The 17,739-nt window shown below is 35.6% G+C and overlaps 2 protein-coding genes across 2 annotated transcripts; both read left to right on the plus strand.

Moving 5' to 3' along the window:
• Positions 1-9,848: 9,848 nt before the first annotated feature.
• On the plus strand, positions 9,849-13,652 carry LOC120282241 (protein NRT1/ PTR FAMILY 8.3-like). The gene is made up of 5 exons (XM_039289004.1): positions 9,849-10,020; positions 11,449-11,551; positions 11,631-11,848; positions 12,014-12,564; positions 12,659-13,652. The coding sequence occupies exons 1-5, from the start codon at positions 9,964-9,966 to the stop codon at positions 13,479-13,481; spliced, it is 1,752 nt and encodes a 583-aa protein (XP_039144938.1). The 5' UTR covers positions 9,849-9,963; the 3' UTR covers positions 13,482-13,652.
• An 899-nt stretch (positions 13,653-14,551) lies between these two features.
• LOC120282553 (syntaxin-112) lies at positions 14,552-17,120 on the plus strand. The gene is made up of 4 exons (XM_039289386.1): positions 14,552-14,686; positions 14,773-14,828; positions 15,582-15,617; positions 16,089-17,120. Exon 4 carries the CDS (start codon positions 16,107-16,109, stop codon positions 17,001-17,003), a length of 897 nt encoding a protein of 298 aa, XP_039145320.1. The 5' UTR covers positions 14,552-14,686; positions 14,773-14,828; positions 15,582-15,617; positions 16,089-16,106; the 3' UTR covers positions 17,004-17,120.
• Positions 17,121-17,739: the final 619 nt, after the last annotated feature.

Genomic DNA, 17,739 nt, shown 5'->3' on the forward strand with positions numbered 1-17,739 from the left:
AATAATAGCCACTACCAACTCACCCGGTGTCCTTGGGTTCCTTGCTAGACTCGAACTCCCTCCCAAGACCGAACAACACCCTAATGTAATAATATAATAAAAAAATAAATAATATATTTAAACTCAAAAGAAAAATACAAAAAAATAATAATCAATTCTCTATTGGGCCCACTCACTCCAATCGGTTAAAAATCCGACATCGCATAATCAAACCTGGCTTTCAATTGCACTTAAACCAACTCAATTTAGACTAAACACAGTTAAACCAATCTGAACCAATCTCAATTCCATTGAACCAAGCTCAATTGTACTGAACCAAGCTCAATCAAACTGAACCAGCTTGAACCAACTCAATTTTTTTATTCAAAAATCCTTTTGAACCAACTTGGTTCAGTCCAAAAACCCTTAACCCAAATCAACTGAACCAAACCCAAAACCATCTCAACCTCGATTTGATCAAGCCCTCAACTCAACCAAATTAATTCAACTCAATCAATTCAATGCAACTTGGTTTGATCCAACCAATTCAACTTGGCTAACTCAACCCATTTCAATCTAACCATTATCATTAACCTCCTAATCATCATAATCATCAATTTAATTAACTAAACCAAATTTTTAATCTCGGTGCTACAAAGAACGCTACAAGAATTCCGTAATCTCATCCCCATTTTCAAGCAATTTCATCATGTTTACAAAAAGTTTTTTTCAAAGTAATTTCAATCAAACAATCATCCACAATAATCTAACATGATTTCAAAGACTTAAATCCAAGCCAAACCTCACAAAAACATGTTAAATTCAAGCATTGTTGCTCAAGCTTTTTAACTAAAAATTTATATATCATTCAAACCAAAATAACTCCTTACTAAGGGACTCCTACGAACTCTCTCCCATGATCTCCAAGTCTTTCTCTTTAAAAACCTCTAATTTCTCTCATTTTCTTCATTTTAACTCTCTGAGTCATCATGAAGCAAAATGGTGGAGTAAGAAGATGAACAACACTCAAGCCTCTAGATTTTTTTCTCCAAATTTAACTTTCAGCCGAAATTTACATTTAGTCCCTCAAAACATAATTCCTTACAAAACAGTCCCTGAAAAAAACTCATGAATGGTCCCTGAATTACAAAAATAGTATTCTCAAAAAGATCCTTCTAAATTATCCAATGGTCCTTGGATTATAGTACAACATTTCAAAAAGATCCCTTCCATCTTACCTTTTCAGTCCTTGGATGCCGTAAAACATTTTTATATCAATCCTTTTTTTCTATTACTCTTTAACCCAAAAATCTTTTATAAACTTTTACACTTAGGTCCTTGTTATTTCCACTTGGGGTTTCTCAACAAGATTACTCAGAGAAAAAAATTCTTATCAGAATCGTAGTAATACCCTCGAATATATTTTTCCAACGGTATCCAAAGGTTCGTGGTATTACAATCCTTCTCTTAAGAAAAATTTCGTCCTCGAAATTTCCTTAGCATACATCAACTGATATCATCGAATTTCATTACTTGTTCCAAGACCTGCTCTCTTGTTCCAACTGCTCAACAAGAAATAACAATCATCGTAAAAAGGATGTCCAAGTATCTCACTGATGATCAAAGTGAACCTGATTCCTCTTATACGGTGTTATACACTGTATACAACACTCTTCCGATGTGTTACTCCGCTTCCTCACTTCCAAAACTCATACAATAAAAATAATCTTGTATTTTCCACAATCCGTAAGAAAAAGCAACTTCTTATTCACAAGTAGGAATACATCATACTCGAAATACACGTGTAGAATACAAAACATCTCAAGCACACAAACGATAATACAAAATGATTATTCTACTATTCACAAGTCCTCATACGCTCATCGAACCTCATCCTTGTCTACTTTGCTCGCGGTTCAACCTTTCCCTTGCCCATCGCTCAACCTGCTGCACCATAGTTAAGGATCGCATGGGCATCATCATACGCCGTCGAAACTCCTCGTAAACCCATACCTCCTTCCTCACCTCGCATACGACTCGCCCAGGTGAAAAACGCTCCATGTAGATATTCCTCACTCAAGCAACTATAGAGCTAAAAATCTCGGTATTCATGGTTACCACATAACGAGCTTCAGGGACATAAACATCGACTCATCGCTTGTTCTTGGTTACCAGTGCAATAATAGAACTAGAAGATGCCGAGGCAACAAGAGTAGAGCTAGAGGGTACTTGAGCAAAGAATATGGGTTTCCATCTCTTCTTCCCTCATTCGCTCCTCCTCTCTCCTTCTCCTGCTCCTCCATTTCTCTTCTCTGCTCTTCTTCCTCTCTTCACGCTCTTCCGTGAAATATCTCTCTCTTTCTCTATTATACCTGGAGGAGGTCCTCGCCCTCACTGCCCTCAAACGCCTTGGTTCCATTACTCAAAAAAATCCTTAAGACACTCAAAAATTCCAATCGATGAAAAATGCAAGTCCGATCTTCTCCTCTATTTAAACACAACTAAACTACACTTAGAGGAGCTCGGCCATAATTCATCCAAAGTCCGACAAATCAAACTCGAATCAACGGCACATCATAACACACCTTTTAAGAATCAATGTAAAGGTGATAAAGAAGACCGGTTACTCACCGGGCTAATCTCCATATTCTTAAGCAGTGTATGTCCAAAGTATCTTTCAAATCAAACTCGAAAATCATCGTGTGCTACCATCAAAGAGAATGCCAAATACCCTTCTTTCGCAACTTTAAGTTAACTTATTTTCGATAAAAACCAATTCCAATAAATATCTCAACCCGCGATCGGGATCACAGCAGCATCGCTCACCGCCTCAAATATCAAAAACCCTACGATCGCCTCTCATTCCAAATACGCAACTTAGGTTTTAACCCTCGATCGAGATTCTTAATAATTCCCCATCGGGCCCTTAACTTTCTCGTCTAATCCCTACTAAACCTCTAAGTCTAGATACGACTTCTAAACTTAGGCTCGGATCACAACCCGTGATCTCTACCAACCAGTGGATATCTCAACCTACACTCGATACCAAAAAGATGTCACACCCACCCCTTCTACCGAGGTAAATGTAGCACCCATCGCTTAAAAATTCCCTTTTAACCTGAAACCCGACACTGCTTTTAAACAAAAGCGCACTCTACAAATCACAATTTACAATTTTTTTCACCAAGTACATGCTCAAATACATAAATACAATAAATATAATTATTTCTAATTTATGGGTACAACCGCTACAAGGTCACGACACCAATAACAAGAAAAAAAGAAATGAGGGACCCACTCGCAGCCCTCGGATCGAACCCTCGACTCGCTCTAAACCCGATCGTGTAATCTAGGTTCCTCGCCTCCCGCAGCCTACAAAGACATTCACTGGCTCAGTAGTGGCTTAATAATTCCAAATACTTAAATACAAAGCAGTATATAAAGTATATAAATACCAATTTCTCAAATAATTTTCCAACTTTTCCAAAAATACTGAATTCTAGCAAAAATACATTTTTTTAAAGAACTTTTGAAAACATAAATTCATCATAAATCAACGCTCAAAAATAACTAATAATATAAAACCATTCTCAAATCCATAGCCCCGAAAACTCTCCCCGGCTTAGCCGTCGCGACTAGGTCTGGGAGCCGCCAAGGTCTTCGTAACCTCGACGCTGGCTCCACCGTCCCCGTGCAGGGTGACTCCGGGATCCCGATGTATCATCCAATCGTGGCTCTACGCCTCCCACCGATCCCGACAAATCAACACCCGTGTCCACCACGCCACCTCTAAAGGCCGGCCCTGGGAACCCACTATCGCAGTAGTCGGGCTTTTAGCCCGTCACCATCCAAACCAACATGTAGACGCAAAGAACAATACAAACTCAGAGTAAATCATAACATATGGTCCTTATCCAGACAAACATTCACAAGACGATACATGCATAATACCAAGAAAGTCCAAATACAAAATACCATTCCTATGCCAGGAATGAAAACCAGTCCCACAAATATTGTCGGTAAAATATTTTAATACACGCACACGATTTCACAAATCATTCCAAATCAAAAGCATATATAACCATCCAAAAAAATAAATTCATGAACCGAATAATTAAATCACATATACATGTATTTATACTATTTATAAATACGTATAATTATACTGAAATTGATGTATCAATACGATTGTCGTGAACATCAACGGCAAATAAATATACGTATACCTCAACATTATACGCCAATTAAACATGATAAAAAGAAATACTTAAACAATTATTTTCAAAAATACTAGCCATTAAATAATTATTTCAAAAATAATAATAATTAATCAATTATTTAAAAATAATAGCCACTACCAACTCACTCGGTGTCCTTGGGTTCCTTGCTAGACCCTGAACTCCCTCCCAAGACCGAACAACACCCTAATGTAATAATATAATAAAAAAATAAATAATATATTTAAACTCAAAAGAAAAATACAAAAAAATAATAATCAATTCTCTATTGGGCCCACTCACTCCAATCGGTTAAAAATCCGACATCTGCATAATCAAACCGGCTTTCAATTGCACTTAAACCAACTCAATTTAGACTAAACACGCTTAAAACCAATCCGAACCAATCTCAATTCCATTGAACCAAGCTCAATTGTACTGAACCAAAGCTCAATCAAACTGAACCAGCTTGAACCAACTCAATTTTTTTATTCAAAAATCCTTTTGAACCAACTTGGTTCAGTCCAAAAACCCTTAACCCAAATCAACTCGAACCAAACCCAAACCATCTCAACCTCGATTTGATCAAGCCCAACTCAACCAAATTAATTCAACTCAATCAATTCAACGCAACTTGGTTTGATCCAACCAATTCAACTTGGCTAACTCAACCCATTTCAATCTAACCATTATCATTAACCTCCTAATCATCATAATCATCAATTTAATTAACTAAACCAAATTTTAATCTCGGTGCTACAGTAACGCTACAGTAAAACCGAAAATCTCATCTCCATTTTCAAGCAATTTCATCATGTTTACAAAAGTTTTTCAAAGTAATTTCAATCAAACAATCATCCACAATAATCTAACATGATTTCAGCACTTAAATCCAAGCCAAACCTCACAAAAACATGTTAAATTCAAGCATTGTTGCTCAAGCTTTTAACTAAAATTTATATATCATTCAAACCAAAATAACCCTTACCAAGGACTCCGGCGAACTCTCTCCGGCGATCTCCAAGTCTTTCTCTTTAAAAACCTCTAATTTCTCTCATTTTCTTCATAACTCTCGGGTTATCAGTAGCAAAATGGTGGAGAAGTAGATTTGAACAACACTCAAGCTCTAGATTTTTTTCTCCAAATTTAACTTTCAGCCGAAATTTACATTTAGTCCCTCAAAAACATAATTCCTTACAAAACAGTCCCTGAAAAAAACTCATGAATGGTCCCTGAATTACAAAAATAGTATTCTCAAAAGATCCTTCTAAATTATCCAATGGTCCTTGGATTATAGTACAACATTTCAAAAAGATCCCTTCCATCTTACCTTTCAGTCCTTGGATGCCAGAAACATTTTATATCAATCCTTTTTCTATTACTCTTTAACCCAAAAATCTTTTTATAAACTTTTACACTTAGGTCCTTGTTATTTCCACTTGGGGTTTCTCAACAAGATTACTCTCAGAAAAAAATTCTCATCAGAATCGTAGTAATACCCTGAATATATTTTCCAACAGGTATCCAAAGGTTCAGGGTATTACAAAGATGATGTTCATAACCCTAGCACAAATCTCGAGGCGTGTCTTAAGTGATTAGTCAAGTTCAAAGAGGTAGATGCTCTTATGAAATTCCATGTAAAAAAAAAGAAGGAAAAATTTTCTCAGTAAAAAAAAAATAAAATAAAATCATAAGGAAGTTTTGGTAAAAAAAAAAAAACAATTTAAAAAAAAATAATTAAAAAAATTAAATTAAATTATGAGATTCATTTATTGCCAAAGGGCATTTATGTAAATTTGCAGGTTTGAAGACCTTTTAAACTTTTTTTAAACTCTTTGAGCTCATGGACCCTGTTTGAGGTCATTGACTTTTTTTGGAGTGATAAAAATCTCTTTGAGCTTATGGACTCTGTTTGAGGCCATTGACTCTCTTAGAAGTGGTGAAAAATTCCAAAACCCTTAAAACTCTCATTGAGCTCATGGACCCTGTTTGAGGCCATTGGCTCTCTTTCGAGTGATAAAAAATTTCAAAACCCTTAAAACTCTCTTTGAGTTCATGGACCCTATTTGTGGTAATTGACTCACTTAGGAGTGATGAAAAATTCTAAAAAAAACCCCATAAAACTCTCTTTGAGCTCATGGACCCTGTTTGAGGCCATTGACTATCTTTCGAGTGATGAAAAATTCCAAAACCCTTAAAACTCTCTTTGAGATCACTGACTCACTTAGGAGTGATGAAAAATTTCAAAAAAAACCCATAAAACTCTCTTTGAGCTCATGGACCCTGTTTAAGGCCATTGACTCTCTTTTGAGTGATTAAAAATCCCAAAACCCATAAAACTTTTTTTGAGCTCATGGACCCTATTTGAGACCATTGATTCACTTAGGAGTGATGAAAAATTCCAAAAAAAAAACCATAAAACCCATTTTGAGCTCATGGACCCTGTTTGAGACCATTGACTCTCTTAGGAGTGATAAAGAAATTTCAAGACCTTCAAAAGTGGGGCATTCTAAAACAAAAAAAAGAAAAAAAAAATCAAAATCAAGGCATTAAAAAATGATGAACAACAGATGAGCTCAACAACCTCAAGACTAAAACGTTGAAGAGTTCATAAGTTGCGAAAAGTTTCACAAGCCTGAAAGCCGAAGCTTATGAAAAGTCAAATCAAGTTCCAAATCAAATCAAAGAATGCAAATTCAACAAATAAACCCAACAACCTTAAGGATCAAGAGTTGAAGAGTTCACAAGTTGCAAAAAAGCTTCACAAGCATGATAGCCGATGCTTATGGAAAGTCAAACCAAGTTTGTGATTCATCAACATAGGGAATCTACAGCTTGAAATCCAAATTAAATCTAAGATGCAAAATCAAAGATCCAAGTTTCAAACAAATCAACAAATGAGCTCAACAACCTCAAAGTTAAAGTGTTGAAGAGTTCACAAGTTGTAAAAAAGCCTCACAAGCCTAAAAGCCGAAGCTTATAAAAAAATCAAATCAAGTTTCAAATCAAATCAAAGAATCCAAATTCAAAGTCCAAGTTTCAAACAAATCAACAAATGAGCTCAACAACCTCAGAGTTAAAGTGTTGAAGAGTTCACAAGTTGCACAAATGCTTCACAAGCATGAAAGCCGAAGCTTGTGAAAAATCAAATCAACTTCCAAATCAAACCAAAGAGTGCAAATTCAAATGTCCAAGTTCCAAGTTTTAAATGAATCAACAAATGAGCTCAACAACCTCAAGGATAAAGTGTTGGAGAGATCACAAGTTGCCAAAAGCTTTACAAGCATGAAAGCCGAAGCTTATAAAAAGTCAAATAAAAAATCCAAATCAAATCCAAGATGCGAAGTTCAATGTCCAAGTTCCAAGTTTCAAACAAATCAACAAATGAACTCAACAACCTCAAGGATAAAGCGTTGAAGAGTTCACAAGTTGTAAAAAGCTTCACAAGCATGAAAGCTATAGTTTTTTTTTTGAAAAGTCAAATCAAGTTTCAAATCAAGTCCAAGGCACAAATTCAAATATCCAAGATATAACTTCATCAGTTTCTAAGTCATGTTCAAGATGCATATTTCGACCGTTGACGAAGACCAAAAGTCAACAAAAGTCAAAGCGTGATTTTCTGCAGCTTGCTGTCGTCGATAAAGCGGAGACTGGCATTACTACGACCGAAGATAAGATCCTTCCCTGCCCTATTTCTATCCTAAAAGAGATTGCTCGAATAGTCAGAAGGAGATAATAGACTACAATTATTATTGCGTCAAGATGATTAAATTCCAAACTTCTTGTACTTTCAATGAAGTCTATGAATTTTATGAATAAAATTTATTTGTCAGAATCAGTTTGTTTTTTCATACTTATTTTTTTAATCGGAGGTTCCTGTGACAATGTCCAGGGTAATTAACACTAGGGACTTGCCCCTAATGGAAGTCATGAACCCACAATCCCTTGAAGTCTACAAAATATTAAAATTTGATTTGTGATCCATGCTTTTTGACCGCTCATATCCCAAATTAAAGGCCGGGTGGAAAGAAATGAGCCCACATACGCAAAAGTACTGTTTGTGAGGGCATAGTAGTAATTACAAATTTTTACAGGGTTATATAAGGAATTTTCTCTATTTGTTTATATTTATCCTCAACTACTTTTGTTTTCACATGTTTTAAAATGACGAAAAAGTAGTGAGGCATCATTTTTGTTTTGACTTCTAACATATAAAAAAATAATTATAAAGATATCAAGTGAATATAATCTTTACAAGCAATTATTCATTTTTATGGAATACGCAAGCCACAAAAATAAATAAAAAACATTCTTATTTTAATCAATATAAATAAAAAAACCACAAATTTATAAACAATGCTTTTAATTAAAACAATATATAAATAAAAACCCGCATATTTATAAACAATTCTTTTAATTAATACAGTGAGATAAAATTTTAGATTCTATAATTTATATGACCCACCTTAGGCGGGAGCTAATCCAATTAAAAGATTCTGATTTGACAGGGATTCTTTTTTATTCCTGGATTTTTTTTTATTTGATAAAATTTTTTATAGAAAATTTTGAAATTATTTTCATGTTTTATCCAAGTTTAAGACAAGAAGAGGGTGAGCTTGTCCATTGCACAGGTGTGGCCGCCCAGACATGAGCGTGGCAAGGTTGCCTTGTTCATTGTGCGGGTTGCAAGAACATTGGGTTAAAATCACAACAGGCCAAGTGCCAACGAGGGTAAAAGCATTTTCAGTATTAAAAAATTCATCATTACTGAATAGAAAATGATTGAAAAGAGGGATTTTTCTAAAAAGTTGAAAAGTATCTTGGACTAAAACATCATTTCCCCTAAAATTGAAAAAAAAAAAAATGAGAATGAAGAAACTTCGTGTGCGTATATATAGACACGAAAATAACAATTTTTTTTCTTATTTATAAAAGTGGATTGACCACTTATTTGTTAAAGTATGAACAACCGAAAAAAAAAAATACAATCATAAAATTACAAAAAATAGCATCAAGAAATGAAAAAAAAAACCAAAAATGGCGTTGGTAATGCTATGGATACTAACATGGTCGTGTCGTTTATCCAAATAGAGCGAATCAGGTAATGCACCGATCGAAGTCTTGGAAGTAGCTAACATCGGTGTTTGTCATTGTTTCCTAAGGGGTCCTAAGAGTTGCATGCTTCCTTTCGCTATGGTCATAGACTCCTCAGACTTTGTTATCTTCATCTCGAGGCTGCAGATCTAAAGTAATGATATGTGATTAATAATATATAGTAATAATAATAATCAAAATTGGTGGGGGAAAAAAATTGATGTTAAGCATGGGCTCTCATTTCACTCTAGTCATATGTTCCAAACAATGGTCATAGTGATTTTAAACTCGTGCAATCAAGCACAGTGGAGGAAGAGGCTGATAAATTCGATTGTCAAGTGACAAAGCAACAAGTAGCTGTCCGAAGTGTGTTGCACCCTTTGATAGCCAGGTTTTCCACCCCAGTCAATTGAATCTTGTTATCAACAAAAATAACCCATAATTCGTAGTACAAGCCACACAGTGGATAAGGATGGAGAATCGATATAAATAAAATATATTGGAGGGTTTATTTGAATAATCGCAACCATTATTTTTTATTTATTTGCCCGCACACCGCATGTGGTTACCCATTGTTTGATCCCTGAACAGAAGCTGACGACTCACGGTTGAAGAAGAAGAAGACGGCGACCGGTTGTTGAAGATCGGAGTTCTTTCTTGGTGATCGGAATCCATGGGATCTCACGCCGACGAGGAGGCCAGGCTTCTTTTAGAAGATGGCCTCTATGAGGTATTCGTTTGATTTCGTGACTACAGATCTTGTGTCTCGCTTAAAGTTTGGATTTTGATCCGTGCTTTGCGTGATGGTTGATTCTTCTTGTTTTTTTCTGGATTTTGACGAAGATGAGTTTTTTTTTCTCTTAGTTTATGGTTCTTTATTCTGTAGCATTGATCGTAACCTAGCATGATTGATTATTTATTTATTTATTTATTTATTTTTGGATTGGGATTTTGATGGGAGATTGTTGTGTTGTAGATTGAAATTGTTTTAATTTGTGTTGTGTTTGGTCCAAATCGAAGTTGTTATCTTTTTCTATTGATATGTTTGTTGATGGAAGCTCGTTGTTATGGCTATTGATCTCTTATCTCTGTCAGGACTTTGATTGGATTTCGCTTTGATTTTGAAATGTTTGAAAGGCTGCTAAAGCTTATGTTTTGGTATTGTTTATTTGCGATTTGATGTCTTGTTTGAATTTATTTGTGGGTTGTGCTAGTCTTTTGGCCCTCTTGATAAGGATTGCACAGGGGATTGAAGATTTTCAGAACTAAGCAGGGTATTGCAGCTATTTTAGCCTATGATTTTTGGGCATGTCTTAAATATTTTGCTTTCTCGTGAGTTGGTGGTGTCGGAGGTGGCATTTTGCCTGATTGGGACTGAAAATTTTATAATATTGCTTCTCTATCCAGAAATTTTTTGTGAGTCTACTATCATACGCCTATTGTATTTGAGCATGGTATGATGGTACTATTTAAATCAACTTTCTGGTTTATGAGACTTTTCTTCGATGGGAGTAACTTTCAGCTACAAATTTTTTTTATTGTTTGAATGCTTGTTTGCTCTTTTTTATTTAGTCATTTCACTTATTGCCTAACTTATGTGGGAATCAAAAAGGAGTCCTACTTCAGTTTGTGCCATGAGAGTTAGGAATGATTTTTTAAAAGGAGTCCTACTTCAGTTTGTGCCATGAGAGTTAGGAATGATTTTTTAAAAGGAGTCCTACTTCAGTTTGTGCCATGAGAGTTAGGAATGATTTTTTAAAAGGAGTCCTACTTCAGTTTGTGCCATGAGAGTTAGGAATGATTTTTTAAAAGGAGTCCTACTTCAGTTTGTGCCATGAGAGTTAGGAATGATTTTTTTTTTTTCCAAAATAAAGTTATACAATAGCTTATTAAGAAAAGAAAAAGATAAGAGGTAAATTGTGCAAAAGGACCTGCCACATTTTGTTATGATAGGAGGAACTTGTGTGATTAATGATTACCTGAAGTAATTAGCACCAGCCAAGTGATTCAATTTGGTTTATGTTCACGTAATATTACTGAGTTTCTACTTTACCATTTGGACTTCAATGAGTAAAACACATGGTTATTATTTTGACTATTTCTATTTTTCCTCACTTTCAGACTAATCTTATAATTGACATTCCTCCTGGATTTGTAGAATGGAAGCAAAGGTTACACAGGAGATGGATCTGTTGACATACATGGAAATCCTGTCTTGAAGCACCGGACTGGCAATTGGAGAGCATGCCCTTTCATCCTAGGTATTAACAAAACTTAAATTTCTGTGCTGATTTTCATGTAGAATTGATCTAACTTCATACACTGAATACCAAATTGCAGGGAATGAATGCTGTGAAAGATTGGCCTACTATGGTATTTCAACCAACCTTGTAACTTACCTCACAAAGAAACTTCATCAAGGAAATGTTACTGCTGCAAGAAATGTCACAACTTGGCAGGGAACTTGTTACCTTACTCCCCTTATTGGAGCTGTATTGGCCGATGCCTACTGGGGAAAATACTGGACAATTGCAGTGTTTTCAACAATATATTTTGTTGTGAGTACAATTGCTTTAATAATTAATACTCTATGTAATTTGCATGTATGGATAACGGCCAGTTGTTTACTTAATCTCTTTTCATGATATGCTTTATGTAATATGATTTCTGAATCTCTGATTGTATTTTCAATTGGCTTAGTTTGTTGTTAATGTCACGTGCAGGGAATGGGCACACTAACCCTTTCAGCCTCAGTTCCTGCTTTTAAGCCTTCAGGTTGTGTGGCATCTGTTTGCCCAGAAGCAACTGCCGTGCAATACACTATATTCTTTCTTGGCCTGTATCTGATTGCTCTTGGTACTGGTGGCATTAAACCTTGTGTCTCATCCTTTGGAGCTGATCAATTTGATGACACTGATGCTAATGAGAGAATAAAGAAGGGTTCTTTCTTCAATTGGTTCTATTTCTCTATCAACATTGGTGCACTCATATCTAGTAGTTTGCTTGTGTGGGTGCAAGACAACTGTGGCTGGGGCTTAGGCTTTGGAATTCCTACCTTATTTATGGGCCTAGCTATTGGAAGTTTTTTCTGTGGGACTCCGCTTTATAGATTTCAAAAACCTGGAGGAAGCCCTCTTACAAGAATGTGCCAGGTAGTTGTTGCATCTGTTCGCAAGTGGAGTGTGCCAGTTCCTCTTGACACTTCTCTTCTTTATGAATTAGAAACCTCCGCAATTGAAGGAAGTCGAAAAATTGAGCACAGTGATGAACTCAAGTACATTCCTCAATTTTCTTGTTTCATTTGAACTTATTTCATTCTCTTTTACTGTCCATAATCATATGATTTTCATCCATTCGTACTTGTGTAGGTTCCTTGACAAGGCTGCTACTTTGTCGGATTCTGATGTGAAGACACAGAGCTTTACCAATCCATGGAGGTTGTGCACTGTCACCCAGGTGGAGGAACTAAAGATACTGGTCCGAATGTTCCCCATTTGGGCTAGTGGGATTCTTTTTTCCGCCGTCTACGCACAAATTTCTACCATGTTTGTTGAACAGGGGATGGTTATGGACACATCAATCGGATCTTTTACTATTCCTCCTGCATCTCTATCAACTTTTGATGTGGTCAGCGTCATCGTTTGGGTTCCAATCTATGACAGAATTATCGTACCCATAGCAAGGAAGTTCACTGGGAAAGAGAGAGGGTTTTCAGAGCTACAAAGGATGGGTATCGGTCTATTCATTTCCATACTATCCATGATAGCGGCTGCTCTCATTGAGATCTGGCGTTTACAGATTGCAAGAGCTGAAGGATTAGTAGACAAAAAGGTTGCAGTTCCAATTAGTATATTCTGGCAGATACCGCAGTATTTTTTGGTTGGTGCAGCAGAGATATTCACATTTATCGGTCAGCTTGAGTTTTTCTATGACCAATCTCCGGATGCAATGAGAAGTCTTTGCAGTGCACTCTCGCTACTGACAAATGCTCTCGGAAACTACTTGAGCGCCTTCATTTTGACTGTGGTGACTGCGATAACGACCAAAGGAGGGAGTATTGGATGGATTCCTGATAACTTAAATGAAGGTCATCTTGATTACTTTTTCTGGCTTTTAGGTGGACTTAGTTTTCTCAATCTTCTTGTTTATGTTTACTGTGCCAATAAGTATAAATGCAAGAAGGCTGCTTAAAAAGTTCAGGATACCCATTGAAAGTCATTTCATCGTAGGCAAGCACTCTTTGTAAATACTGATGTTGTTGCATTGATATTTGTTAGACTTATTTCATAATGCAATTTGTCTTTTCAGAATTTGTAAATCCAGTGACAATCTAAATTATATGATATTATATTGTTCTTTGAATGTCTTTTTCTATTTTTGGCTGATTCATGGATGAAATTCACTCGCTCAGTTTCTCATTGAATGATTTTTCAAACATTTGAAAATCTAATTTTATACTTTCAGTTAAGATAGGCACTAAAGACTGCATTTTTATCTATTTTAATGTTTTAAAGCCAATTATTCTAATATTTATTTTTCTTCCAGAATGGAAATAAATTAAAATAAAAATATCATAAAATACTCTTTAAACTTTTTTCCAAAATTATCATCTTGAATATAGATACCAAAAATTCTCCTCAATTTTTATAAATTAATAGCATAACGTCAACACTCTTTTCTCAATTTTTCTCTATCAATATATGCTCCAAAAACTCAATTCTTTAGCATGTTTTAGGCTTTCTTAAAATTACAGACCTTGGGTGATTTGGAAAAAAAGTTTTTTTCTTTTTGGGTGATTTATTATTATATTTTAGTTATTCAAAACAAGAAGGTTTAATTACTGTACAGATTCCTGTAATTGTGTACTTTCTTTTTTTTAGTCATAACAATATTTTTAGATACAATTAAGTTTTTATATTTAGTCGAATTAAGTCATTTTAGTCCGATGTGTAGATGACAAGTGTAAATTGCAAAGACTTAATTGTATAAAAAAATATTACTGTGGAGGATTAAAATGACAGAAAGTACACAATTATAGTATCTGTACGGCAATTAAACCAAACAAAAAACTAAATTTTAAATTATAAACTTTATTTTTTGAAAACAAAAAAACAGAAAACGAGAAAAGACCTCTCGGTTCTTTCGCGCGCTTATTCAACACTCCCTCCAACGGCTCTTTTTTCCACACTTCACTAATCATGAGAAAACGTAACCGAAAAACGAAACGAAGATTTCAAAATCTCTCAAACGACGGCAAGTCTTCATTACAACCCTCCTTTCAAACCCTAAGAAAAAAAGCTCAAATTTTTCTCCCATCTTTTTCTCTTGGTTTAGCTCTCGCTCTCTCTGTGGCTCCCGGAGATCTTGGGGATTTAGCTCGCAAGGATTTCTGCAGGGTATGATCGCAAAAAAAATTTTAATCTTTGCATTTAATTTGAGTATGTTTCTTCTTTTGATTTGTTCAATGGTTTCTTGAAATTAGGTTTGGTTTGATCTTCAAACTTGGCCTGCAGGATTACACCGGAGTTGTTCCTCAGGGTATGATCTCAGCCTTCTCTCTTGGTTTGATTTTTTCATTTAATCGGTTTTCTTTGACATTCGTACGTGTTTGTTTCTTTGAAATTGGGTTTTATGAGAATTAGAAATTCTACAAAAATGTGGAGATTTCTTCACCCTTGTTTGATTGCAATTGTTTGCATTCTTGTGTTTTATGGTTTTATTTCATTAAATTTTATCGAATCATCGAAGACTCACTCTATTGTTAATTATTTGTATTACGCTATGTTGGATTCATTGAATGTTACTCTGTCAGGGTTTGCTGCCATTTCTTGCAACTTAGTTGTATCTGATTAGTTGATTAGGTTTCTTTTTCTTTGTTGAAAATTTTCATTCTGTTTGTTTTGTTGTTTTATTTCAGTCCAATTTTATTGAATATGATTCAGATGTAGAGGAATTGTTTCTATTTTGAATTTGGCCTTTTGGGGTAATAATAAGATTGTGTTTTAGTTGTTAACCAAATGCATTGATAGATTTGATTCTTTGAGGCTTCTTCAGGTCTTTCCAGTTTTCTTGAATCCCGTCAGTTCATGATTTATGATCTCCAAATATTATTTGCTCATCATATGGCTTACAGAATCACGTTTAGGCTGGTTTTTCTTTTTATTTTATCCTTGATTATATGAAGTCACACTTTTGATTTCCTTATAGTTTTGCAATACGCAGCCAGTTGATTTTTCTGTTACTTTCCATTATTTTCTAACTTGATGAAATCTTACCATCCATTTTTGCCAGATCTACTTTAAAGAAGTCAAGCACCAACAACACCAGGTGTGTTTCTTCTGGCTTTCTTAGATCTTTTCACATTTGTTAGATTCCTTAGTCATTTGTGATTGCTAAAACTACTGCTTTTGCTTACAATTGGATCTATTCTTATATATCTATATATATATATATATACATTGATTTTCCATAAGATGTAAGCCAATTCATAGCATTGTTTGATGTACTTCTTCATGTTCAATTTGATTACTGAATGATGCAGCTGCAGTAACTCCTAGGCAGCTTTTTATAAATCTTGATTTTCCTCTGCATGACACCCACCATTCTCTCTTGATCACACCTGGATTGCTGTTTGAATCTATAGTGCATTCTTATATGTTATATTTTAAGTTTAATATATTGCTGGTTTTCGTTATGGATGAAGTTTGTTCTTCAAATTGCTTAAATGCTGTCTCTTTATTTTCTAAAGACTTGATTAAATTGTTTGAATGTTCTTAATGACATTCTTCTACGTTGCAGTTGGTATACTTCTCAAAGATGAACGATCTTATGACAAAATCATTCCTCAGCTATGTGGAACTCAAGAAGCAGGCACTCAAGGACCAAGAAGCCAACTCCATGCCAGACCTCGAGGCAGGAGGAGGAGGGCTCACAAAAGGTGAAGAAGAGAACCTGTCCAGGTTTTTCCAAGAAGTAGGAATAATCCAAACAGAGATGGAAGCCATTTCCAATCTCCTCCAAGACCTCCATGACCTAAACCAAGAGTCCAAGTCAGCACACAGTGCCAAAGTCCTCAGAGGCATAAGAGACCGTATGGACTCAGACATGCTCACCATCCTCAAGAAAGCTCAGAGCATCAAGCTAAAGCTTGAAGGCCTTGATAGATCAAACGCTATCAACCGTGATTTATCTTCTTGTTTTGGAGAAGGAGGTCCTGTGGACAGGACCAGAATGTCAGTAACTAATAGCTTGAGAACAAGACTTAGGGAGATGATGCATGGGTTTCAGTCACTCAGAGAGACAATAATGGCAGAGCACAAGGAGCGCTTGAAGAGGAAATACTACACTGCTACTGGAGAAGTGGCAAGTGAAGAGGTGATTGAGAAGATGCTTGCTGGGAGTTGTCAGGTTGGTGGAATAGTGGATATGGAGATGCATGAGAGGCAGAGAGCTATAACTGAGATACAGAAGAGTTTGATGAAACTTCACCAGGTGTTCCTTGACATGGCTGTCATGGTGGATGGGCAGCAGGATAAGTTGAATGATATAGAGGAGAATGTGGTTTGTGCAAAGGAGTATGTTTGTGGGGGGACTGATAGTCTTGCCAAAGCACAGGCCATGAAGAAGAGGGATAGGAAATGGATATGCTGGATTTTGATCTTGGTTGTTGTTGTTCTGATTGTTTTTCTGATTCCTATTCTTGCTGGTTCTTAGTGTGGTTTGATTTTGGTAAGGATTAGTGTTTTAATTTTGTAGTGCTGAAAGGAAAACTTTTTCTTTATAGTTGTTTCCTGATGGAATTGACGGTTCTGTGGAGAAATTCAGGGAAGCAAATAACAAACAGAGGTCTATAACATTTTAGCTTTGCAATGAACAGAGCTCTCATTCCTAAAAAAAACCGAACCCAGTATATTTGTGATTTCCGTCCCTTCTCGCTTTGCAATGTCTGTTACAAGATTATTTTGAAGATCTTAGCCATATCCTTCCTAAACTCATACGTACTTCTGCCAATAACATTATTGCTATACAAGAAATAGTACTCCCCCTTAAGAGACCCCTCCCTTCCATATAATTATTATAATATAGAGAATGCTTATGATGTAGTTAGTTGGAATGTCATCATTGCAATCTTAACTAAGATGAGTTTTCTTATCATTTGGATCTCATGGATACAAGCCTTCATCTCCTCCCTAATCTATTCTTTACTTATAAATGGCCAGCCTTCTAGGACCATTAAAGCTAGTAGAGGGTCAGGGTGATCCCTTTCATCATATTTCTTCATTTTGGTTTCCCAAAACAGTAATGCAGTTCCCAATCACACTCTTAACATGGCATGATGACAACTTTCCTTGCGGATGACTTAATTCTTATCACTAGACCATCTAGAAATATAGCCAGCGACATCAAGACTTGCCTTGCAATCTACCAAAAATTGACTGGCCAAAAACTT

Source organism: Dioscorea cayenensis, chromosome 18, assembly GCF_009730915.1.
Source record: "Dioscorea cayenensis subsp. rotundata cultivar TDr96_F1 chromosome 18, TDr96_F1_v2_PseudoChromosome.rev07_lg8_w22 25.fasta, whole genome shotgun sequence".
NCBI classification, from domain to species: domain Eukaryota; kingdom Viridiplantae; phylum Streptophyta; class Magnoliopsida; order Dioscoreales; family Dioscoreaceae; genus Dioscorea; species Dioscorea cayenensis.

Bases quoted from the DNA above. Each gene is read 5' to 3' on its own strand.
- LOC120282241 (XM_039289004.1), top strand. From the start codon at position 9,964: ATGGGATCTCACGCCGACGAGGAGGCCAGGCTTCTTTTAGAAGATGGC. The intron at 11,552-11,630 runs GTATTAACAAAA...ACCAAATTGCAG, and splicing joins AGCATGCCCTTTCATCCTAG to GGAATGAATGCTGTGAAAGA. The intron at 11,849-12,013 runs GTGAGTACAATT...TGTCACGTGCAG, and splicing joins TTTCAACAATATATTTTGTT to GGAATGGGCACACTAACCCT.
- LOC120282553 (XM_039289386.1), top strand. From the start codon at position 16,107: ATGAACGATCTTATGACAAAATCATTCCTCAGCTATGTGGAACTCAAG.